Below are 27,038 nucleotides of genomic sequence, written 5' to 3'. Positions count from 1 at the left end.
GCGATGTGAAATCAAGATATAACATTTAAAGTTTTTCATAGACCAAAAACTCGACTTTTAGCTACAATATTTTTTTATATTTACATATATGCAATTTTTGTTCTAATATTTATCTAAATATATATATTCGGAGTTAAATCTAATGTTTTTTGCTATAAAAAAAATTAAATAATTATTTTACAAACGGCGCCCCATAAGTGGGTTTAGATTTTTTTTTTTAGGTGTTTTTTTTTTTGGTCTATTAATTATTTGAAAATAGTATAATTTATACTTGAATCATATGGTAATATATAAAATAGTAACAAAGAGTTTTGTTTACTGGGGTTTTGAGGGGTTTTTTTTGTTCTTGGGGTTTTAATTTGGGGCGTCATCTTATATTGCCTTACAATAAAATAAACGAGTGGGCCGCAGCTATATTTCCCATGCAATGAAAAGAAATTGAATGAAAATTATTTTTGTGAATGATAGTAGGCCTATGTTTAAATTATATAACCCGGGCCATTGGCAATATTATTATTCTTCAAAATATATCTATATGTCGCAATATATTTCACAACGTAACTCTAATTAATGTTTGTTAATGTCGTGATTTTAAGTTAGGAGAGGGTGACGGCTGTCCAAAAGTTACAATAGATTTTAGTTAAAATTGTCCCTAAAATAGTTTTGTGAAACGCCACTATTGTAAGTTAAAATACAATTTTAACTTACAATATTATTTTAGTGGATTTGACCTAATATGCTTAAAATCGTTTTGGGAAACGCATCTAGGGTGGAATTTTAGTTTAAGACGATTCTAAGGAGATTTAAGTTTTTGTGAAACAGGGTCCTGGTGTTACCACGTACGTCCGATGTAAACAACGTATGTGCTATCGAGGTCGCATGATGTGACATCACACGTAGACGTATAATGCACGTGAACTTAAAGGTCAGTCATCTATTCTTGAAAAGTAAAAGAAGGCTTTCGCATTACCGCTATGAAAGAGTTTGCCGAAATAGCCAAGACTACGCCAGGGGAAAATCACTCTTAATAAAGATAGGTGGCGCTTTGTCTAGCAACATGGTAGCTTCTCTTAACGACATGGATTTTATTTTTTAGAATTTTCGAAATTATAACCATTTAAGCGCACTCAAATTACGTAACTGGTTGATGAACTAATTGGTTTGTTAATTTGTCTTTACTATACTTTAATACAACTTATATTCACTGCTCCGTCCCTTTTTAGCTTTTATGCGTAAGCAAAACTGACCTTTTTTTACTCCACTTCCAGAGTCGAGTGCCTTGAGGCTTGATGTTTCGTTCACACGTAACCTCAAAGTTCCTGAAGCTGTACTTATTTGGTGCGAACTGCGACTGAATTGTTGGCACATCAAATAGCCACGAGCTGAAAGGCGTCAGTCGATAAATTCTAAATGCATGTCCTACCAATAGTACCATATATTGTGTGATCCATCTCGACTGAACAACAATGACACTTACTGACAAACAAACGTTGTTCAGTGAAACAGGTTTATCCAATATCACATACACATACACCAGCAATTTTTTCAGTTGCCATGTTCATGTTGGGATAGTTTGACCTTTTTTTGACGCCATATCCTCTGCATTAAAATTTGAGAATCCCTGTTTTACGCGGAACGAAATGCATTTTTGTACAATATTTTTAATATATATGGATTGCGCATGTACTGTTTTTGTAGAGGTTTTATATCGGGATAGATAGAAGACGATGTTTGTTGAAGAATAATTAGGTTGCTCTTCACACGTAGTTGAAAAATACACAACGTCCATTGAGAACTTAATAATTATTTGTTGCATGATTAATTAGTATTAGTAGGCCTAGATCATGACCAGTGCTTGAAATGAGGATTCTTCTACAACGGCACCAAAAATTTATAAATGCTGTAGCAAAAATTAGCTGACAAGGCACGGCTGCTTTTCTTCATATTTAACAAATATACTGTTGTCATTTTCCGTCACTGAATGTGCAGTTTTTATATTTGGAGATAGACAAACGGCCCGTGCAATGAATTTCCGTGTTAATTAATCTAGTTCTTATTGTGTTGATGGTACCGTCATAAGTATAAAATTTACAGATTCCACTTGGAGTAATAAAGTCATCGAAATTTGTTTTCCTTACGATCCTTTAGTTATTCGTGTTCCCAATGGTTGCCATCATATCAACCATAACTAAAATTGATTCATCAAATTTCCCATGGCTCTGCCATAACCTTCTATAATAAGGGCACTATTTTAGAAAGTGAGCATTCTTATGAAAAAATGAACTATAAGGGTAGGCTTGGGACACTATTTACAACTAAATCTTGCCTTTCTGAATTATTGACCTAATCCCAAGCCCAGCCGCCCCTGAACGACTGTATGATATATTGAAAAGTTATTACCTATGCATTTCATATGTCTACATGTATATAAAAGGCATAACTTTTTGATACGTGTACACATGGACAACGGCGCAATTTGGGCTATTTTTATTACCGTGGCAGTCTGTGTTTGCTTCAGCTTTTACTTTTTACGACAGTTTTGCCGTTATGCCTAGGTAAATTCTAGCATAGGCAGTATGATTGAGATTATTATTTATAAAATGTTATTAAATGTTCATTACAATATAAATTCTTAAACATGCATTATGCAAGAGCAAAATCTGCTTATTACAAGTCTTTCTTTAGGCCTGAAATGTTATCTAAATTATCAATTAGACATTAATTAACTTATCCAGACCATAATAAACTCTCGATGTCAAGGCTAGACTTCGATGTTGGCTGGATTACATTCCTATATGCCGCTAACGGCTATTGATAATTAAATCAATAAAAGTGGATAATCGAGACTATGCTGTTTATATTAATGATTTTAGTAATGATGACCGAGACTATGCAAAAATTTCACCCGCTTCTTTCTTGGCTATAGCGGATCAATTTGACTGAAATTTTCAGCAAATTACCTTTACACTATCTAGTTTTTAACTATTATAGCGAGAACTGCCATCTCTTTATCTTATCTCCCACAATGTATCTTTAAATTTGTCGGCGTTCGTAAAATGTGTCATCGCTACCGGTTGATTATGATAGCTTCTGTCTTGTCAATGTCACGTGACATTTTCCCGCTTTTTCTATCTATAGAGTTGAAAATATCTATAATAAAGCATTGAGTCTTGTATCACACACACGGCAACTAAAATAAAAGGGCCGAGTGCCATTTTAAGTAAGAGACTAGGAGAATGCTTTGTTCACAATTTGAATAATATTTTATGAAAAGATTTATTGGCTGCCGAGTCATTTTGAACAGATATCAGCTAGGCAAATATCGATAAAATTTCTTCTGATAAGCCACTCATTGGCCAATTAGGCTACAGAATAACGAAACCGATGATCGCCTTCAAATTATTGTCTCATGATTTCGTTTCGTTTAAAGAATTCCGTTCGTAATGTGCACCATGCCAGAATTCAACTTTCGCCAATGTAAGTCATTTCCTGTTTCACCGTGTTTTGTTGCTTGTAGGCGAAGATTTTTGTGAAATCCCTTAAAATAGACAGCAAAAAATATTTTTCGGAACATAGATGGATATGATATGTAAGTTTAATGTGTTAGCAGTGCAGATAACTGAAAATTGTGAATTTTGCCGTCCGCTGAAAGAAGTAAACTAGTTATCAACTTTTGCGACAAGCTTTTGACCATTCGGATGTTAGATGTTACGTCCTCAGAATATCAAAGAGTAACATCTAACTTGTTGGATTAACCTTTTTTTACTTTCAATTCAAGAAATTTATGGTGTCACAGTACATAACTGTCTGGTCTAACTAAATCATAATTTAAACAACAATGTGCAAATTATCAAAGAGCTAATAAACCATACCTACAAATATAAATTCCAATAGACCTACATACAACCACATTTTCAAGATTATGATCATATTTTAATCTTGAGTTGTTGGTACAGAGTACACGAACTAGAGTAGCTCAAACTGGGCAGTCCATCCATGACCATGGCATGCTGAAATTTGAATACTGATGTAAAACATACTTTGATTTAGCCAACATAATGTAGTACCTCCAGATAGAAATCCATGCAATGTATGTTAGGGCCTACTCAACATGACTATATGGAGACTAGAGATATATGGCATTATTGAGCTGCAGATTTTGATCACTACCGTTTTGGAGTATACTTTATAGCACCTGGCCTGCGATTTTACAATTGTATAGCTATACTAAACTCTCATTCAACCAATCTTCTTATAGTACTATAACTCATTTGCAAATTTAGCTGCAAATTGTACGAAACTCCAGTTTAATTGAATACTTTTCAAAACATGCATTTCAGGCAACCAGAATTATGTAAAGCTTACGGTGAGAAAGCTATTGAAAAAAATTGAAGCAATCGTACTACTGCCTGACTGACATGATCAAAAATTAAGATTTAATTGCAGTCATCTATAAATATCGCTGTTAATGTAAAACTTAAAAGTCAAATTTTGCAAATAGGTGAACTCAAAATAAATTTTATAGATTAAAAACATTGATCTATTTTGTTCCCCGCCTTTTGAAGAAAGCAGGGGACTATTAAAATGGGTTTGTCCTCCTGTCCGTCACACTTTTTGTGACACAATAACTCTTCTTCTAATTGGTCAAGAATGTTTAAACTTGGTGTCAATGACTTGATGGAATTCGAAGATGACCATTATCTGCTCAGGGTAAGCAGAGATAAGCAATTTGATTGGTTGATGCTTTGGGACACAATAACTTTAGTCCTAATTAAGTGAGTGATGAAATTTGGTGTATAGTTTTATTACATCAATACCGTGACTAAGTTTGTTAATGAACATTTTCTGCTCAGGGTAAGCAGAGCGATAAGCAGTTTGATTGGTCGAAACTTTGGAACACAATAACTCTCATTCTAATTTAGCTAGAATGTTCACACTTGGCGTAGATGGTTTTTAGGTGAATGCCATGATGGAGTTAGAAGATGAGAATTTTCTGCTTAGGTTAAGCAGAGATAAGCAATTTGCTTGGTTGATGCTTTGGGACGCGATAACTTTAGTTCAAATTAAATGACAGTGAGGAAACTTGGTGTATCTTTTTATACCATCAATAGGGGGGGTTGGATGGCTGAATGGTTAGCGTTCGCGCGCTGTATCATAAAGTCTGTCATTGAGTCGACTGGCGTGGTTTTGAATCCCCGGTTGTACGTGGCAAGGAGTAGGGTCGCCTGTCCAACCTCGTGGGTTTTCTCCGGGTCCTCCGGTTTCCTCCCACTGCTAAAGACCCCTACACGCAAGCGAATTATGTAAATAAAATTAAACTATATGTTAGTCCCGAAATGACCTAGTTTGTGTCGAGTGGACGTTAAACCCCATTTCTCTCTCTCTCTATACCATCAATACCTTGCTGACAAGGGAATATTATAACATTTATTGAAATTTTAAAAAAATCATTGATTATGAGGGTTGCATGATTTCCATAAATGAACAAGTTTTTAAAATATTTACCTTTAGCCAAAATTCATCCTCTGAATATCAACTCAACTAAGTTGAAAAATAAGTATTTTCATTTATCTTTAATCCCCTGATGCACCGTTTTAAACAATAGGAATCACTTGCAAACTACAGTATTGTGAAAATGAATTTCTAATAGAAATATCAATCTGCTAATGGTTTAATCAATTCCTTTCAGTATTTATAAAGATATGTGGAATTGAAATTTCGATCTATGCTGCTCGGTATGCAATAAGCCTGCCGGTGAGTACATAAGAATACCATGTATTTAGCTGTGAGAAATTTGATATTTCACTAGCGAAAAATGCCAATGGCACATCCTTATTTTAAATAAGAAAATCTTCGTATCAGGTTCCTATTCTTTTATTTGCTAAAAATGAATGTCTAAAGGTTATTTTGAATATAGAATTTTACATTTGTTTTGTAATTCAAAAAAACAATGATAATACATACCTCTTTAAATTTCAGATCATATTGTACATAGAAAAAACTTAGCTTTTATTGATGAAACCCGATAAAAGAATGGCACTGGTGAATCAGAGTCAACCTATGTTACATGTTCCCATGTCAGCCAGACAACATTCAAGACCAAATGTCTCACATTCACAACCACCAACTGCAAGATCTTACATAGGTATATAAATGAAATTTATATCGAGTGTGACTAAATTGAATTAAATTTTTTTTAGATATAAATATCATGTCCATCATGCTCATTTGTGTCACATGTCTGGCTTTATATGAGATGAGCTTTATTGGGAAATTTCATCAACATGCTTTCCTTATTATCCGTATATTGGGAAGGGAAGAAGAAAAAAAACTATCTTTGATCAGTTTATTACTTTGATTTCTTCTCTTACAAGGTTTTGGCATACTGGTATGGTATGTATGAAACAATCTACATTGTTGTTATTTCACTGTTTTCATTATTACTTGGTTGAAACACAAAAATGTTTAACTGTGATCTTTAAAAAAATATCTTATTTTTGGAATGCAAATCTGTATGTTTTCTTTAGTCTGCCTTGCAATTGGTAAATGTTAATTTATTCCATTGTTTAAGTTAATAAATATGCTTGATTCATGTTGAATGTGTGTGCCACACAGTTTCCTTTGATTAATATTTTTATACGCCCACATTTTCATGTGGACGTATATTGTCGTTGCCCCTGTCCGTGACACAGGTCACACTTCTTATCCAATTTTGATGAAACTTTAAATAGGGTTTTATCTCCAAAAAATCTCGTTTCCTTTCGATATTGGCATGTATCGAAATGAAACTTCATGGATTATGGCCCCTGATTGTACGAAAGATCACGTTTTTAGCTTGTGGACACACTAGAGGTCACAATTTATCTGATTTTGATGAAACTTACAATGCATGTTTATAACCCAAAGACCTTGGTTCCTTTTGATATTCACGCATATCGGATCGTAACTTCCTGAATTATGGCCCCTGATTGTACGAAAAATCACGTTTTTAGCCTGTGGTTCCTCTAGAGGTCACAATTATTATCCGATTTTAAAAAGTGTTCGAATATATCACCGTTACACCCTAATTTTGGTTGAGTTTGAATTTCGTGAAAATCTGACCAAAATTGTCGTCCCTCGTACACAAACAGTGTAAAAATATGGTATATCAAGGTTGTGGATCCTCTAGAGCTCACAATTTTGATGGACTTGAAATACATATTCATAACCAAAAGATCTGGGTTCCTGTCGATTTTCGCACATATTGGATCATAACTTCCTGAATTATGGCCCTTGATTACAAAAAATAACTTTTTTTTTTAGCTCGTTCACTGTCTATCTCTTGTAAAATGTGGTCGTATCTTGCATGGCAACCGCTTGTTTTAAATAAACGGATATGATATTTAAAACACAAATATATAAAAACAAAAATTATTTTGCTGGCATAGGTATGTTGAAAAATTAAGTTGTATTAAAACATGTATTCTAAATATATTTGTGATGAAAAGTCAGCAACTATGTAATAAGCTCATCATTCAAATTTAAACAGTGAATTACTGATAGGATGACAATCGCTTACATTAAAGATCTACCACCTAGTGGGTAGTGTAGTCCTCAGAGGGGTAAGGGGCATTCAAGTAACTTCCCTTTTCTGGGTTTGCAAAATAATCTGGCACCGGCTCTGTGTAAATACATCCTGTCTCATCTACATATTCACAAACCTGACATATTTCTATTACGGTAATGTTTTTATATGCCCACATTTTCATGCTTCCATAAATCTTACTTGTTTTTAATGTCACTTTGTAAGGATAAAACTAAAGAAATTCATTATTGGTTTTAAATGTAGGGTCCCTAATTGTGACTTGTCATACTTTTTGCCGAAATTTGTTTTCGCTTGATTGCACCAAGGCACATGAGTTTAACAACTTTGCAATCTTTTTGCATGAAACCCATATCTAAGGCCTTTAAAATCCTGGGGTTCTCGGTTTCAAAATCAGTTGCACATGTAAACACTCAACGAGTCAAGTGATGCCACATCTGAACGAAGACCAACACAATAACACTATCGGTTGGTTAGGTTACAAGCAGTTAAATATCAGACAGATGTAGCCAAACTGCTGAATGTTTCCCAGAGTACCATTTCTCGCCTTTGGGATAGGTACCGACAGCAAAGATCAACAAGTGACTGCCCAAGCTCAGGCGAAACAAGAGTGACCCCACTTTCCCTGGATCGTCACATCCGGTTATGTTATTTGTGGAAACGGTTCACAACAGCAACCTCTACTGCAGCAGCAATTCCTGGACGGTGTAGGATCTCACACTAGACAGTCCATAGACGCCTACATGAAACCGTATTACGAGGCAGACATCCCGTTAGAGCTGTTGTTTTGAAATAGACTGACACCGTCAAATCTGACTTTAATGGGTTCAGACACACAGGGTATGGCCACAGCAATGCTGGAGAACAGTTTGGTTCAGGACAGCGACGAGTCGTGTTTCCTGTTGTAACGAGATGATTGTAAAGCAAGGGTATACCGACGACGAAATGTTACTATGCGTTTCTTTTTTTGAAGAGTATATTTATTTAGTTGATAAAAAAACTTTTTAAATATTTGTAGGTCGTATTGATAGAGGCCTCAATTCAGGTAGGCCGGGATTTTCAAAGATTGAAGTTGAAGCCTTAATTCGGGAAAAATTGAGACATAATTATGAAGGTATTAAAAATGTAGGTATTTACTGTATTTTATTTACGGTGAACTTTGTTAATACTTTAGACTTGGCAATATAGATGTTTAATTGCAGAGATGAGTGCTTTTACGAATGATTCTTGTAAATTTTGATAGTATAATTTACATTAATATAAATAGAGCAGCAAAATCTGTTAACTGTATTTCATTCCATCTACCTGTATTTACCTGTTTATTTAAATGAATATCTTATCTTTGTAGGCTTTCAAGGTATGTGATACTAATAGAAAACATTCCATATCTAAAGATGAGTTTCGCAGAGTTTTATCATCATATTGTTTCCCTATGACAACAAATCAGTTTGAATCACTTGTCTCAAAGGTATTATTAACAATTAATTTTAAAAATCTATGATATATGTTATCACAATTATTTACATTAACTTGTGTCTACTAGCACATGGCAAGCGAAAACCATATTATAGTGCCATATTTCTACTGCCATGGGCTGAGATTAATAATTTAGTGGTCCCATCAAAATTCCATTGATGTTTTCAATTTAGCTGGTAAATATCTTATAAATTAGATATTATATCAGTAAACTGTAAATTCTACATTTATTTATCTCATTACCTTTAAGGTTGAAAAGGCTCCTAATGGTTTTGTTCTATATGCTGACTTTTTAGAAAAGTTTGCAGGAGGATCCGTGAGAAGTTCACAAGAAAAAACAGAACAAGTTGCTGTAATAAGGTTTGATAATTATTTAATAGATTACAGTTTTTATTGTTTATTTAGATTATATTGTTGACAATTTGCAATGTATTAAATATTATATTGTACTTTTAGAAATAATAACCAAATACAACAGTTAAAAGAAGTAAATGTAGAAAATCTAGAAAAACTACTGAAAGAAAAAGTAAGTTATTTATGGCACCGGTTATTAATTATTATTTATGGATAACTAGTAAAATATTTTTTAAAAGTTAATGTATATTAACCCTAAAAGTTATGAGTTATTAGAACTTTCAAAATGAAAGAAATTTAGTTGATTTTAGATCATGTTCAGAACAGCCCTAAATTCACCTATTTATTAAAAATCAGTGTTATATATTTATCTTACCATTAATTATTGGTGTTTTTTTCTTTTGTTGTTGTAAAGGATTTTCACATTTTGTATTGTCTCGCTTATTTTTTTGTCTGTGGCACTGAGCAGATTATGTACAGCACTGTCTATTGTAGAATCTCTTATAATTAGGGAGAGGGGTTTTACATAGGCTAAGCCTGTTCCCTAATCTCATTCAGACATCCTGAATAAAAATATTGTTTATAAAAAAAACAAAATCTCTTATAATTAAATTATTGCTATTGTTTTATTTGTAGATTGGTGAGAATATGCAGTCTGTATTAAAGGCATTGAGATTGTTTGATTATAATATGGATGGTAAAATTCAAAGATATGAATTACGTAAAGTGCTAGAAAACTATTGTTTTAAATTAACAGATCAACAGTATACTAAGTATGTATATAAATTGTTGCTCTTAGTATTTATAAATACATGAATTTAAAAAAAGATTTTATATCAAATCCTGCCTTCAGATTGAGATTTAAAAACCCTGCTCACCAAGGGTGTCAAACTTTCAATTGATTTCTTTATTTTTGCAAAGGAATAGTCAACAGAAAAAAAATCATCAAACCGCAAGAATGATTGAGTATTGTGTCATGATACATGCCAGTACATGGTATCTCTGGTCTATTGCTGCTATAATAATGTGCATGTGAACATCGCTGGAAAAATCACCACTATCTAATTGGCATATGCTTTTTTGATAAAATGAAAATTGTTCTCAAATTTTCGTCAGGAAATAGTACAAATATAATCAAAATATTCCTTTTTTTTGTGGATTGTCTCCCTTATTATAGTTAGTTTTCACTTGAGTGAAGCCTGTATAATTAATTACAGTATTGATTTTATGACTATAAACAGTATTTATTGTATTAAAGTGGTTATATTATTACAATATTTTATTACATATCTATTGGTTATATTATTACAATAGTTTATTACATATGTAATGGTTATATTATTACAGTAGTTTATAACATATGTATTGGTTATATTGTTACAGTATTTTATTTCATACATATTGGTTATATTATAATTTAGGTTGTGGCAGAGGTATGATATAAATCATACAGGACATGTCAATTATAAAGAATTGTTAAAAAGATTAGGCTTCCCTTCTACAGAGAGATTGTTACCAACAAATACAGTTCAAAGTGGTGAGTTTCTGTGTGGGAGAAATAAAATATTTTGGTCCAAGGGTACTTCCTAGTTTCTAAGATCTTTGTAAAGTTTGTGAAATTAAAGTCTTCAAGTATTGCATGTACTGTTTTGGAAATTTTCACAGTTGTGTATAGAATATGGAACTATTTCCTTTATTAACATATTTACATTGAATATAATATAGACATCTATTTTTCAGCATTAACATGGCCAGTAGGTTTTCATCAGTCTGGTGTTAATAATACAGATAATCGTATTCGACATCAGCTTCGCCAAGATGAACAATGGCTTAAAAGATTAACGTTTGATCAAATTGAACAAGAATTCAGAAAAAGGGTACGTAATTAAGTTCTTAAAATAATCACCTTTATATAAAGTTTGTATAAAGACATGACAAAAAAAACCTTATAATTACTCTACAGGACAAAATGGTGATAAATCTGCAGTTATTATTACCTTGACAATCTATGTTTATTTATTTCAAAAAATCACATACTTTGTCTAAGTAATTTTTAAAAAGTGTATATTTTGTTCTTATTTTTGAATTGTATTATTTTATTTGTTTAATTTTAGATGCGGGCAAATTATACAAACTTGAAGAAATCATTCTTATCATTTGATAAGAACTTAAGTGGTTTTGTTAGTTTGGAAGATCTTAAAGCTATATTAACTAATTTTACTATTCCAATGTCTAATCAACTGTTCATGAGATTAATGGAAAGGTTTGTACTACTTTAAAAATCAATGTAAATATGTTTTTATGTTAAAAAAATTAATAAATTAATGGAGACCTTACAACTCAAAACAACTGGTGTCCTGAAATTCAACGTTTACTAAAAGTGCAATTAAAATTACATATTTATTTCCTTTTAACTTGAGGGGTTGGTTGGATGGCTGAATGGTTAGCACGTGCGTGCTGTATCATATGGTCAGTCTTTGAGTCAACTGGTGTGGTTTTGATTCCCTGGTTGTACTTGACAAGGAGTAGCGTCGCCTGTCCAACCTCGTGGGTTTTCTCCGGGTCCTCCGGTTTCCTCCCACTGCTAAAGACCCCTACGCACAAGCGAATTATTGAAATATTGAACCATATGTTAGTCCCGAAATGACCTGGTTTGTGTCGAGTTGTCATTAAACCCCATCTCTCTCTCTCCTTTTAACTTGGAATATATTGTTGGTCTGCTCTACATAAGATAGTACAGCTCCTTTACTGTATTGCCAAAGGAAAAGTGTTTAGATAAAAGGGAGAGATGCTAAATGTGTTAAGTCTGTTCAGTTAAACACAAACTTATTAAAGATGTTGTTATACCTTACACATAAAAATTAAAAAAAGGAAAGTATGGTCTATTTTAATTATACTATAAATTGTAACAAATTGTGTTGAGATGAGTCTTCTGGGTGTTACATGCATGGTTTTATAAAACTGTAAGTCATATTTTCCTTCATGTTTTTTTTAGATGTGGTATTAAAGGTACAGGAAGAATAGCATGGGAAATATTTTTGGAAAAGTTTCAAGATCCTATAGATGTTTTCAATGGTCAAACATTACCAATAGGACGTAATTACAAGTGAGTAAATATATATGATGTATTGTATATTAGAACTGTAGAACAATAAACGTCATGGATAAGATCTCAGAGAGAGCTTTTACTAAGATTTGTCTATTATAATCCATTTTTATTGCAATGCTAAGAAAACCTTTTCTGTAATGGAAAATCAGTGAGTGACAAGTTTTGTATGTATTTTTTTGTAGATTTTTCCCCATAATGGAGAAACAGTCAACAGTTCTATCAGATGATATTTGGAATCAACTTTATAGAAGTATTGAATCACATTATTCATCATTCAAACAGGCTTTCTTGGAATTTGATATTGTAAGTTTGTCTGGCTCCAAAACAATTTAAACAAAGCTATCGAAATGCCAACTTCTTGCAAATGAGTTTTTTTTCCCTAATCAATAAAATATTTTGTTAAACAATATAAAGAAAAAGAGATCAGTTTCCTGGATCAATCTTTTTTCAATCCATTTTTTTTTTTTTTTGAAAGCCACGGTGGCTCAGTAAGATGTTGGCTCGCTAACCCAGAGGACCTGTGTTTGATCCCTGTTTTGGCCAAGGTCACAATTCTTATCCGATTTTGACGAAACTTGAAATATAGGTATATCTCTGAAAGATCTTGGTTCATTTCGATATTCAGGAATATCAGATCATAACTTCCTGTGGACCCTCTAGAGGTCACAATTTTTAGCCAATTTTAAAAAAAGGTTTAAATATATCAATGTTACAACCTGATGATGGTTGAGTTTGAATTTCATGATAACCAGACCGAAACTGCCCGACAAAATGGCCACTCCTTGTAATGCAAGTATTGTAAAAGTATGTAATACAAAGGTTTTGGGCCCATGTAGAGGTTACAATTTTGATCTAATTTTGATGAAACTTAAAATATATGCTTATATCCCAGAGATTGTGATTACTTTTGATATTCACGCATATCGGACCATAAGTTCCTGGATTATGTCCCCTGATTGTACGAAAATCCCTTTTATTTTAGCTAGATTTCTGTCTATCTCTTGCAAAATGTGGGTGTATCTTGCATGGCAACTGCTAGTTTTATAGTCAGGTGATACCTGCTTTAATCTCATCTCTATTTTTCTAACCAAGTTTGAATTCAGTAGAACAACTTTGTTTAATACATCATTCATTTTCAACAAGTCATTATGGTGTGTTTGTTACTGCTTGTTATGAATGACCTACGCATGTATTAATTCCACGAAGTAGTCATAACAACCAAAGGTGTCTACATATGTATTTATTTTTCTATTATAGAATAGAACTGGTCATATAACAAGGAAAGATTTTCGGCGTATTTTAGAGAGATATACATTTAATCTGGATGATAATCAGTTTAAATGTATAATGTTAAAACTGGACCCGAATCATACTAACAGTATCACATATCATCAATTTCTACAAATATTTGAAGAGAGAGATAAATGGGTAAGTTTGTTCTTCATCACTAATGTTGACTGGGTTAGCACATGATGGATGATATTAGAAATCTGAGAAAAAAAACCAACTGTCCAAAAATTGGTCTTTTCAGTCAAGTAGACTTTAAATGGCATTCAGATAATGTCTAACAATATTGAAATTAGGGCTGCAATGATACGCTTACTCACGAAACGATACGTATCATGGTATAGATCTCACGATACGATACGTATCGCGATATTTTTGTCTTTCCAAATTTACATAAAGAATAAAACAAGTACATGTTATTTAAATTGTCTTTAAATAATTATTAGGCTAGTTAATAAACAATTCATATTTATTCAAATTGATGTTTTCTGGCAATAAATTTCCCAATTACTCTTGAGATACTAAGAGATCGGGGAGAATTGCAGGGTAGTTTAATATTTATCACATCTTGCATGCGCATTTGTTTTGTTTTTTTTGTAGGGGGGGGGGGGATTTTCTTACGAGATTTGTGGATGGTGGCATTTTACATGTGTCGCCATGTTTGATGTGTTCCCATCTTTATAGGAAACATCGGCAGAACGATGGCGACACTTTGTTACATCGTTAGTCACTGCCTATTCATCTTAAAATCCAGAATGTTTCAATATGCGAGATTTGGGATTATGTGGAGGGGAATATAACTTCGGCGGTACACTGCCGGAAGCCATTTTCCTCATTGTCACATGAACAACAGCGGTACAGAATTTTAAAGTTCACAACCGAACTGTGGCGTGTATACCGCGGTATGCTGTCTAACGCACCGTGTGTACTGAATGGATTCACAGTATGGATTTAAAGTACCATGAACCGAACTGTAGCATGTATACCGCAATATATTGTTGCAGCCCTAATTGAAATAATGACTTACAATATTGAAATAATGACTTACAATATTGAAATAATGACTTGTTATATTCAAGTAATGACGTACAATATTCAAATAATGACTTACAATATTCAAATAATGACTTGTAATATTCAAATAATGACATATAATATTCACTTATAATATTCAAATAATAACATGCAATATTTAGACATTGACTTCAAATATCCAAATAGCAAAAACATCAAACTATCAAATGATCAGTGTATGATCAGTTGACATGTACTCTCAGCCAGTAGCCAATAATGTTTGGCATCATATTTAATTCATCTAATCAATATTTAATTGAAATGTTTGTTATTTCAGGAAGGTCATAAATGGTTAAATTCTGTACATAGGTTTAATGAAAAACAGAAACCTATTATAATGCCGTGGGAAACAGTAAGTTCATGTTAATTTCTTTCTATAATATTAAATTGAGAGTAAACATCTTACACAGTTTTATTTGTCTGTCATTCAAATTAATGTATTCTTATAACTATCAACAATTAATAAAAGCATATAACAATTAATGTTATGATTGACCAATTCCCAATGTTATGAATTTTTAGCATGTGCAAAAAGAGTTACCAATATGAATTTTCAGCATGTGCATAAAGAGTTACCAATCTTATGAATATTTTCTTTCTGGACAAATTTGAATGCCAATATTGAAACCTGAATCAACATTGCAACGAGAGTGAAGAAGGATCCCACAAGCTGGGTGTATGAGTAGAAATAAAGTATATATATAAGTGTATTGTATTATATGTATAGGTAGAAGATATATTACGTGAGAAAATCAATGAAAATTGGAAGAATATTTCTGAAGCTCTAGTATATCATGATTATCTAGATGAAGGTTATATTACACCTGCTAATTTAAAGAGCGTTATAGATAAATATGTTCTACCTGTCTCACAAGATCATTTTCAACAGTAAGTTAATAACTTTTTTGATTGGTTACAAAATCATTTTACATTTTTAGCTAGCAGATGTATAAGTCATCTGATCTTTTTGAAGTTTATGCAGGTTGTCTAATGTACCAAGAAATAATTTATTTTCAAGGAGTTATGACCCTTGGTTGTGAAACTTTAGCTTCATTTAATCTCATGCTTAATATATCTCTTGTGGTTCTGGGTTGATTGATAATATTTTCTTTATTAATAGTTTATTGAATGAATGTGAGAAGAGATTAGCTGATGGTAGAGTTAGTTATATAGAATTTATAGAACGATTAAATGTAACTGTGTCACCAGGTGATCTAGATGGTTTGAGTTCTCAAATCTACGCAGGTAATCAACTATCAGAACATCAACGATTAACAGATCATATCAACAGGTATTTATAATATTATTACATCTATTGCATGGCCCGAGCCAACAACAATATTTGGATTTTTGCAAGTCTGGTTTACTCTTGGTAAGAGTATTATATTGCCTGCAGCACTGACAAAGTGTTGCTGAGAAGAAAAACTGAAGTTTATCCATGTAGAACGTGAAGGAGAATGCTTGATAGTCGAATTTGTAGAGAAGTTGCAAATGCTGCTATTGAGGCAAAATTCTCCTCCCTAGCATTGTACATGTTAACATAGAAAAAGAAAACTTTGTACGTTGATCTCAATATGACCAGTGTATTTTGTAGCCAATACATTAAACTCCATTATATTCTATGGACACATAGTCACATATCCTTATCAGTATATACGTAACTCCACTCATAGATTCAGTGAAGCACAGAATATTCCTGTGGAAAGAAACATATGAAAATCAGTGGAGTTTTAAAACATAACTATAAAAAAAAAAAAAAAATTGAATGGTATTGTTGTTAAGGATTAATTATAAGTCATTATGTTTTATTATTGTAGACAGTTACAGATTAATCAGAGGATTGAAGAAAGAACTATATTTTATTCTGCTGAAGAAGTTATAGTTAGATTATCAGATAGGATTAATCAACATAATATACTACTACACGATGCCTTTAATACATATGATAAAACAGGCAAGGGAAAAATATCAAAGAGAAACTTTAGAAAGGTAATACTTTATTTTATTTTCTATATCCTGTTTTACTGTCTTTAAAAGAACAACAACACTTGACCCTGTGACAAGCAGTAGGATCGCCTGCCTAACCATGGACGTTTCTTTGGGTCCTCCGGTTTCCTCCCACTTCTAAAGATAACTATGTGATTGCAGATTATTGAACTAAAATTGTACCATTTTAGTTCCAAAATGACCTGGTTTGTGTTGAGTGGACGTTAAACCTCATTTCTCTCTCACATGGGGATTGCTATTCATGGAGCTTGTCTTAAATTCCACATAACAGACAATAGTATTGCTCTGGAAATGTAAATTATGACAGAGGTTACAATAATTGAATGTGACTAGATTAAGGGTTCAATTTATCTGTGGATATATGTTTTTCAGCTGTTACATAATATGGGTTTTATAATGAAAGATGATCAGTTTGAAGAACTGGTAACAATGTTAGATTTTAATAAAGGTTTTATGACCTATGAAAATTTTATCAGTAATTTTGAGAATAGAAACAGTCAATATGAAGATATTGTTAGAACTGGTAATCATCATGTTAATCCAATTAGAGGTGATGAATTTGGATCAAACGCACATGATGTTGAATCTAAATTAAGAACTAAGCTTCGAGACAATTTTACAGTAAGTAATAGTATACTATTGAATTTTAATTTAATATTAAGGCACATTATTCACATATATCTCAAAAGTAAATAAAAATGTACTATTATTATGTATAGACTTATTAAAATGTTATTAAAAACATCTTGTTTATGAATGGGTTGGCTTAAACAAAAAAAGAAAGCCGAATTATTATTGCTTTATCTGTGAATCACAGTGTGAAATCAATAGAAACAAATGTATACTAAAAATGACCATAACTTAAATTACAGTAAAAGTACCCTTGCTTGCATATGGTCTTAAACTCTACATTGAACATTTATTCTGGCATTTTGGGTCTTTAAAAGTAAATAATGGAATATTCTCAAAATAAATTCATTGAAAGTAACTGGTTAAATTAATATCATATACTTGATAGTTATTATAATCTTACAAATCCTGACAAAGTAGACATTAACTTTAGTCTAATTGTTATATTATCTTACAGGATTTAAGATCGGCTTTCTATAAATTTGATGATGATCATAATGGTATTCTAACTATGAAGAATTTCCGTAGAATGCTGGATTCTTTCATGATTGTTATCTCAGATGAAGAATTTGAGAATTTGTGCCAGAGACTTGGAATAAACAAACAGTCTAAAATCAGCTATCAGGAATTTTTGGATCGTTTTGAAATAAGAGATACACAAGATGGTCATAAATGGTTGACTTCAGTACATAGGTTAGCCTACTGTTTGTTATTCAGATAGAAGATAGAATGTGACATAGAGGCCAAGGGCTCAAAAGGTGGCAGTGGGAGATTAGTTTTATTTGGCTATTATTTGCCAATCATATAATTTGAAATTTGTGATGTTTAAATTCAGTATATGAAAAGTTATTTTGGAATAAGATGACTAATGTAAATAAGGTAAACAGGGCATGATCATAATTTCTCCACCAGCAAGTATTGCCAAATTACCGGTACTAGAAAAATATTCCCATCAAGTCTACATGTTTATGCTAAATATTAATTTCAATAATTTTCTTGATATAAACAAAGGTATTATATAAATTTATGGCTTTAAATCAAATTACTTAAAACAGAATCCAGAGATAGGAGTGTTGCCTCATCGGGACGTTTAAGTTGTTTAATTTCAGTTCAGTAACCAGACATAATATAAACAATTCAGTATTAGTAAACTATTAAATGATTAGTTTTTATGTCCTATAAGGTATAATACAATGTACAGTGGACTCTGTCACATTTGGCTTCTGAATTCTACAGCATTCTGTGAAATCAGTCATCATTTTCCTTATTACTTCAACCAAAAAAGTTTTGAGTAATCCGTATTCTGAATATTACAAATTATAACATCAATCAACGGTCTTGTTACAATCCGTCGAGTGTTCACTTACAAAAGATTGACCTAAGCAATCACCAATCAATTATCGGTGAGATTAATACTCGTGTCGGTCTTCGTTGATTAGCTTGATGTCGGATGTGACAGAGTCTACTAAATAACATGTATGTGCAATATCTATATTTGTACAGATATAATACAGCTATTCCACCCAGATCATTAACAGCTGAAGAAGCACATGAAGAACTTAAATGTAAAGCCCATAGACAGTGGGCTGATTTAGCTAAGGTATTTAATATTTTATACACTCATATTTAATATTAATGTGCTGTCCCCTTCGTCTGTCCTGTGTTAACTCCCAATTTACGTTTAAACTCGTGAATGCAATACAGGACAGAGTTCTTGATATAACATTTCTTAAAACTCAGGTATGGTTGTTCCTTAGTGTATAAGAAAAAATTCAGCCATCGTATTAGATGGTGATCTGAATAATGCTCTCCTTAAAGGAAAAATTATTTTGCTGAGTCATATTATAATAAATACACTATTAAAAAGACTTCTGTCTTGAATTAAAAAAATATAAAATTTTAAAGATTAAAACGGCTTATTCTATATGATAATTAATGTCACTACATTGAGCGGCCATGTTGTTGTCAATCAATATTTCTCAACCAATCAAAACTAAGATTACTAGTTACGTCCGCGAATTGTTGACGTCAGAGTGCACTAGCCTTACAGATGATAAGCCTGAATTATGTGCAGCTTTTGGTCATTTAAATAAAACCTATAAATCATAGTGTTGAAAAACAGATCGAGATTTGTGATCCGAATACTTTTGTTGGCTATCCGAATACTATTCGTATAATTCAGAGACGTGAAATTCTTGAACAAAATTACATCAAAAGTTCATATACCAGTACTCATAATCACTAAATAATACGCATAATGTTGACATTTATGCTCAGAGCTGCGTACGTGATCAATTGCATTGGGGAAAATTTCAAAGTAATCAGACGTAAAAATGGCTAAATATAGAGCATACGGAATGTCAGAATATATTGTAACGAATAGTAAACGGATAGTAAAATGATTCGGATAACCCTTATTTTGTATCTGTTAACGAATATCCGAATAGTAGTTTCAACACTAATAAATACCTATTTTAAAATTCCAAACAAACGACCAATGGAAAGACACAGAACAATTCTTTGGTTGCAGAACATTGGTACCGGTCATAACATCGACAAATTTAAGTTCAGCGACAAGGTTATGTTTTCCGACCATTTCAAGGACAACGGTTATGAACAGGACTTGTGTGGTGAATTTTGGAAACTGCAAGTTAAAAAATAAAAAAACAGATGCCATTCCAACCATTTTCCACTTTAATCACAAAGAGAATAAAAAGTTTGAATCGTTAATGGGAAGTCAGAAAATCATCTTAAAGTAGCTAAGTCTGTAACTCAATATCATCCAAAATCTTCGACATCGAAAACACAAATTATTTGTCAATTTAAATCAACATTGGTGTTGTTATCGTATCTTGAAAAGATGGGCTTCTGATATCCAATATTTAAGACAAAATAAACATTTTACCATTGGTACACGAATCGTATACCATAATGCATTTCAGTACCATTTGTAATAGGGGACTCAAAGAACAAGGCTAGACATATTCCTCAAGTCATGTCAATCGGTGAAGCCATATTCTTATCTGGAGAGCATGCGCAATAAATACTATCAGTGTAGACTGGAAAAACCAGACGCTAGAGATAGCCATTTGATTGAGACTTCTGGCGTATTTTGCCGAACATAACTGATTTGAAATTAGAGTAAAAATGGAAACAATTGGATGTAAATCAGTTTATATACATTCATATTACATTATTATATGCGTTGCGACCAAATATTAGCGATTTACCTCCTTTAAGTAGCAAATTATTCTAAAGATCATTTTCGACTTTCCAAAGTAAAAGTTTGGTGCTAAGCCCCATTAAAGATAAATTTTAAATGTTCCTATTATTAATTAGATCAGGTTTTGCTTTAGTTTTTATATTTTACGTTGACATTTTATTGCTTTAAATCTTCCTAGTGCAAAAATGGTAAATTTCACCTTTTGACCTCCATGGTAACTAAGACTAAAGGTGAATTTAACAAGTTTACATTTTTATTGAAAGTGTGATTACTTTCGATCATTTTCAGCTTCTTTTCATAATACAACTTAGTACAAGCAATCACGGATTGTAAAGCGTTGGGGGGGGGGGGGGCACTGACAGTTCAATGTAGGTACACATAATTTTGATGATCTGTCCTCTTTTTTTTTTTTTTCAGGCCTTCCTAGGATTTGATAAAAAGAAAAAAGGAGTTTTAAAAAAGAATGAATTAAGAAATGCTTTAAATAGGTTCATGATATCTATAACAAAAGAAGAGTTTAACAGATTATGGGAAATGTAAGGACTATATTATAAGAGCACCATCATAATTTAACATTTGTGAAAAATCAGGGGAAAATACTTCATTGTTAGCAAACAATTTTAATTACCATATTTTTCAGTTGGATGGCTGAATGGTTAGCGTGCGCATGCTGTATCATAAAGTCTGTCATTGAGTCGACTGGCGTGGTTTCGAATCCCCAGTTGTACGTGACAAGGAGTAGGGTCGCCTGTCCAACCTCGTGGTTTTCTCCGGGTCCTCTGGTTTCCTCCCACTGCTAAAGACCCCTATGCGCAAGCGAATTATTGAAATAAAATTAAACCATATGTTAGTCCCGAAATGACCTAGTTTGTGTCGAGTGGACTTTAAACACCATTTCTCTCTCTCTCTCTCTCTCTCTCTCTCTCTCTGTGTATTAGGCGCACTTTTTTTAAAAAATATATTATTTTCTAGAAGGGGTGCGTCTAATACATAACGTTAAGCAAATCCAGGCTTTTCCCGTGTCGACACCGCAGTCGGAAGTTCAAGAAATAATTGCCCTAGAATCAACACATGTCGACCAGGTGACTCTACCTTAAAAGATTATGATATATTATCACTCAAATTGAATAATGTTTTAGATATGTTTTAATTTTGCCAATAACCTTTTTAGATACGGTTAAAAAATGTCAATAATAATCGCCCATATTTCCGTTATTTCGTGCATAAAAAAGATGTCAACATTTTCTGCTATTCCGTGTACGGTATACTGTTTGTAATAAACCGGCAATGCAAACACCATCGGCCGATAGCTGTTCAACTTTAATGGTGTTTAAAAAAATAACATACGTATCGTTAATATTTCTTGCTATTTCTACAACATATATTTCTACTATTCCGTATACTCTTGGCCATTACCGGCAGTTCTAACACATCCCCGTTCAAGATCGATGGTGTTATCAGTCATGTTGATGAATAGGGCGGGGCATGCATTTATACAAACATTTTCATTGGCTCAATATAAGATAAGTCATCAGTATTAGGGTGGGATTACAGTTTAACTGACATATTATATTGATGCTCTCCAGTCTAACCTGTCGTCGAAACAGCAAATCTACTCGACGTATATCATTGACATAGTCAACCAATTCTTTCTCAATTTGTGGATAATGTGCGTCACTCCATCTATTGGCTTCTTCATTTGGTTTATGTGACTAAGTTCCCAACTCATAGCCACCTTACGTTCGACTCACCCAAATTAAATTCACAACCCCTGACACTTACCGTACTCTTTAGCGGTTCGTCTTGTAGCAATTCTCAATAAATAATTTTTAAAAATTTGATGGAAGGTTCGTTGGTATTTTCTATACATAGCTGTAAATTTTACATTAGCCGTTTCAAGTTACCGCTAGTTTTCATGCAACATAGATTCGCCGATTGATCCATTGTTATAATTTACCGGTATCCTTAATTATCTACCGGCGATTTGTCACCGTATGCTTTATGAAGTTGTTTGTAGTTCACCAAATCATTGTTTCTTTGCTGGTATTATAAATGCTATTGTATTATGTTACTGATAGATGTAAATGGCTACAATCTAGGTATAGTCAAGCTGCAATGGTATGGCACGTGTTCCACAAGGTGCTGGAGAAGGGTGCGCCTAAACCATCCACTTTTATTTTTTCCTGAAACACCTCTGCCAAACTCGCCCTGTGCCTTATCTATGCATGCGCCTAATACACCGAAAAATATGGTAGGATATTTTTGCATTTTAACTGTATTTTGCTAACTCAATGTTCTTTTCTCTGTAGGTATGATGAAGATGGTAAAGGCTTTGTGTCACATCAAGATTTTTTAGACAAATTAGGAGCATCAGAGTTTACTCCTTTAGATGATGGTATCAGTCAGGAAATTACAGAAGCAAGTCGTCAAAATCTTGTTAATCATAATCTAGATCAACATATGAAACATGAAGATGCTACACTTAAACAAGCTGAACTTGGTCTACATATGACAGCTGAATATGTAGAACAGCAACTTCGGTAAATGATCATTTATTAACTAAACTCAGTTTGCCAACGAATGTTTCTCAGAAATGACCCTTCATCTCTCCCCTTCAGTCGATGTTATTATAACCAAACTCTGTTAAAATTGTTTACAGGTTTTTGAAGCAGGATCATATTCCTGTAGTGATGTTATTGATCTAGTACTCCTGTTTGCCTTGGTACCATATTATTTTTTTAAAAGAGACCTAATAACAATAAATACAGTACCTCTGTTGACCTAATAATAATGATTAAGCTCATGAATGAAAGCAACATGATAAATCAATTCTAAATAAAAACACAGAAACAATTAGATGATTTTTATACGCCCACATTTTCATGTGGATGTATATTGTCGTCGACCCTGTCCGTCCATCCTCAATTTGTTTGTGGACACTATACAGGTCACTATTTTTATCAGATTTGGACGAATCTTGATATATAGGTTTATCTCCCAAAGATCTCGGTACCTTTCGATATTGGCATGCATTGGATCGTAACTTTATGGATTATGGCCACTGATTGTACAAAAAATCACGATTGTAGCTTGTGGACACTCGAGAGTTTTTTTTTTTTTTTAGCTTGTTCTCTATCCATCTCTTGCAAAAAGGGAGCATATCTTGCCTGGCAACCGTTGGTTGCACAAGCAACCATGCCAAACCAGATACCTAGCCAAAATGCAACACCAGCTATGAAAGATTTATCACTTTGACATATTATTATCTTGTAAATTGCTATGTGTGATATAAAACGGCAAGTATATATTTAATTATGTTTTTTTTAGTGACAAGATTAGAGATAAATATAAAGATTTTTATGCAGCTTTTAGAAATTATGACACCAAGAAGAGAGGATATCTTTCAGTTAGTGAAATTCAGAAGGTTCTTGTTGATTTAAACTTTTTTATAAGTGATGATGAATTTTTTCGACTCCTTGAAAGGTTTGTGTAACTTGTATATAAAACCTGTCACAGAGGGTGAAACTGCAGTATGAATTTTGCCTTCTTTCATTTATGTTTAAAGCATATTTCCTCAACAATCAAAATCCTAAATACTTAAACAAATGATTAGAAAACTACTATGAAAAATATAATTGTTCCCTAAAACAATATTAATATATCTTTCAAGATACTTCAAGAAAAGCACATTTTATATATATATACATATTAAGAGTGTGTCCGCGAGAGCACCATGCAGGGGGTGATAACCCTTGGGTCAGGGATTTGGACCAAATTTTTTCTGTGAGATGGGTTAGTACCCAGATACATCCCCCCAAAATATTAGATGGATTCAGTTGATACCGACCTGGAAAATTGGAAAAGTATTTTTTAATCGAAAAATAAGCCAAAAATAGGCAATTTTGGATCCAAATTTGAATGACCTGCTATTCGGACAATAATTGATTTGGATAGACAAAATTTTGGGCATTAGTGGGACCACTCAGGTTCCTCCTTCACACTGTGTTTGAAGTTTCTACTGCTAATGATACCTTTGTACTGGCCGGATACCCAACTCTCTCTGAAAATTGAATTTAATGAAAACCAATGTTTAAGAGGCTATAGCTCGTTCTTTGCAGGGACTAGGACCAAAGTTGAATGTTACCCACAATTAACAACCTTCCTACTAACAAAATAGAAAATAAAAATGACCGGAACAGTCATAATAAAAACAGGAGAAATATATTAAAAACACCAAAAATTAGGATAAATTTAATGTCCCGTCTATCAATACTGTATCTATGGACATCATCACAAAGGGTGATTTTGACTTAAAAGAGAGAAATGGGGTTTAAGGTCCACTCAACACAAACTAGGTCATTTTGGGACTAACATATGGTACAATTTTACTTCAATAATACACTTGTGGGAAAAGAGAATATCCATGAGGTTGGACAAACAACACCACACCATGTCACCGGCATGCTGTCACACCACGTCACTCAATGGCAGACCTTAGGATCTAAAGTCTATGTGTTAGACCAGGGACAAGTTTCATGAATGTCCAATGCAATTTAAACAGAACAAATCGTCTTCTATAAATATGATATAATGAAAGGTGAAATATGATACACGATTCAGTGTAAGCATATTTTAACACTTGGGTAAAAGAAGTGTCTCTGAGGGATGTACATGTTCGCTCCTGTAACAGATTTTAAGGACGAGGGGATTGTAGATGATCCAGTGACAGCAAGACGACTATACAACACCTTTTCTACCAATGTTCCTTGTGCCAAATAGGTTATTTTGGTAAAACATATTTTAGGAATCAGACCAGCTTATTCCCATCTGTATTTAGGAGCCGATCATTGTATGGAAACATTTGGACGTTTTCATGGAGAGGCATTACAGATCGGGAGGCTATGATAATTCCATATTGAAATCCCTGAAGGAGAAGAGGTCAAAAACAGTACTACAAAATAAAACAGTACTCTGTGGTCCAAAAACCTTGAAGGAAGGTCAGAGAGCATTTACACTCGAACGTAGGAATCTAAATAAGTGAGCACTTCTGCTCGAACGTAGGTATATGTAGGAGTTTGGCACATGCGGTCAACAACATTATCCTGGAGTGCCATAAATCCTGTTGTGATCTATACCATGATTCAGAGATTTCAATACCAGACATTAAATGTCCCTACATGAACACTTCTGAATGTTTCTTCTTATGGTTCTTTTTTACATGAGAAGGTGTACAAATTAAAAGATATCAAGTTTATGATAGTCATGTCAGTCAAATTTATACGATGATCTGCTCATGAATACAGATCTTATTAACAGTGGTCTGATCCCTGCAAAATTACACACCACTTATGACTCTTCCCTATGGCTATCAAGCAAGCGTGAAAGTCAGATTTTGTCACAAAAATATTATGATTTTAAACAAAATGATGTATTTGACACGATTCACGTTGAAATTACGAAATATTACAAGTAATGGTGATGATCAGTAGTCATTTGAAGATAATCGTTAGTCATTGCTGAAAAGGTGCTGCTTTGGTTAAATTGTGCTAATATAAAAGCTTGTTATGCCAGTCCTTGCATTTATGCACTTCCGTGCTACTAACTACTGAATACAGATGAGAATAATCGTTGCCTGATCCTGCAAAATTATACACCAATTAAGCCCCTTTCCTACGATGACCGCAAACGTCCGATTTTGTCACAAAAACTTCATGATTTTTAACCAAGATAGTATATTTGGCACAAGGAACGTTCAAGTAACAAAAAATAGTACTAATGTTCATAATCAACGGTCATTTGAACTCTTGAAAATAGTAGTCGATTATCAGTGAAAAGACGAATTTCGTGGAAAATACCGTTTTTACACATTTTCAGAATATTACAGCACTCTAGTGGGTTGCGTTCCGGTCAGTTTTTTTCTTTTGACATTTACTTTGAGAAATGCCCTTCACAACCACACCAAGCAATTCTATGTCAGACCTGCAAAGAAGCAGCTACATGCGTTTTAGGATAGCATAGTTTTAAACATATGTAAAATGACCACTTTATGATCACTCACAGAAAATTCCACATGATTCATTCATTCCCAAACGACTGCAGGATTTTAAGACGACTACTAGGCCTATCATACCTGACCAATATCAAAAATTTAGAGACACAACATTTCGGGTAGGAGCGTTTTGAAATTAGGGTAACAAATTGGTCGAAATATGTCAACTTTTACCCCAAAACAACAATTTCCAGTTATACCGGAAGTTGTCCGTTCAAAAATTTTTCACTTCATCATGTGACTTCTG

General features: G+C 33.0%; 1 protein-coding gene across 2 annotated transcripts in view; it reads left to right on the top strand.

Moving 5' to 3' along the window:
- Positions 1-1,042: 1,042 nt before the first annotated feature.
- The window catches only part of LOC126811149 (EF-hand calcium-binding domain-containing protein 6), a 41,977-nt gene continuing 15,981 nt past the window's right edge, over positions 1,043-27,038 (top strand). For both annotated transcript variants that reach the window (XR_007675410.2, XM_050536640.2), the window contains exons 1-24: positions 1,043-1,159; positions 5,690-5,754; positions 5,980-6,145; positions 8,601-8,707; positions 8,931-9,050; positions 9,309-9,418; positions 9,515-9,584; positions 10,049-10,185; positions 10,834-10,949; positions 11,153-11,289; positions 11,527-11,675; positions 12,408-12,518; positions 12,704-12,824; positions 13,779-13,949; positions 15,160-15,234; positions 15,610-15,770; positions 16,003-16,173; positions 16,700-16,871; positions 17,262-17,510; positions 17,977-18,212; positions 19,023-19,119; positions 21,160-21,278; positions 23,052-23,282; positions 24,070-24,225. Coding sequence is in view for 1 of the 2 variants with exons in the window: in XM_050536640.2 (XP_050392597.2) it covers positions 6,016-6,145; positions 8,601-8,707; positions 8,931-9,050; positions 9,309-9,418; positions 9,515-9,584; positions 10,049-10,185; positions 10,834-10,949; positions 11,153-11,289; positions 11,527-11,675; positions 12,408-12,518; positions 12,704-12,824; positions 13,779-13,949; positions 15,160-15,234; positions 15,610-15,770; positions 16,003-16,173; positions 16,700-16,871; positions 17,262-17,510; positions 17,977-18,212; positions 19,023-19,119; positions 21,160-21,278; positions 23,052-23,282; positions 24,070-24,225 (3,146 nt within the window). In the remaining variant the exon portion in view is untranslated. The remainder of the gene's footprint in view (positions 1,160-5,689; positions 5,755-5,979; positions 6,146-8,600; positions 8,708-8,930; positions 9,051-9,308; positions 9,419-9,514; positions 9,585-10,048; positions 10,186-10,833; positions 10,950-11,152; positions 11,290-11,526; positions 11,676-12,407; positions 12,519-12,703; positions 12,825-13,778; positions 13,950-15,159; positions 15,235-15,609; positions 15,771-16,002; positions 16,174-16,699; positions 16,872-17,261; positions 17,511-17,976; positions 18,213-19,022; positions 19,120-21,159; positions 21,279-23,051; positions 23,283-24,069; positions 24,226-27,038) is intronic.

This window comes from Patella vulgata, chromosome 2, assembly GCF_932274485.2.
Source record: "Patella vulgata chromosome 2, xgPatVulg1.2, whole genome shotgun sequence".
Taxonomy (NCBI): domain Eukaryota; kingdom Metazoa; phylum Mollusca; class Gastropoda; family Patellidae; genus Patella; species Patella vulgata.
The sequence above is the reverse complement of the archived record's forward strand: the minus strand, read 5'-3'. Positions and strand labels throughout refer to the sequence as shown.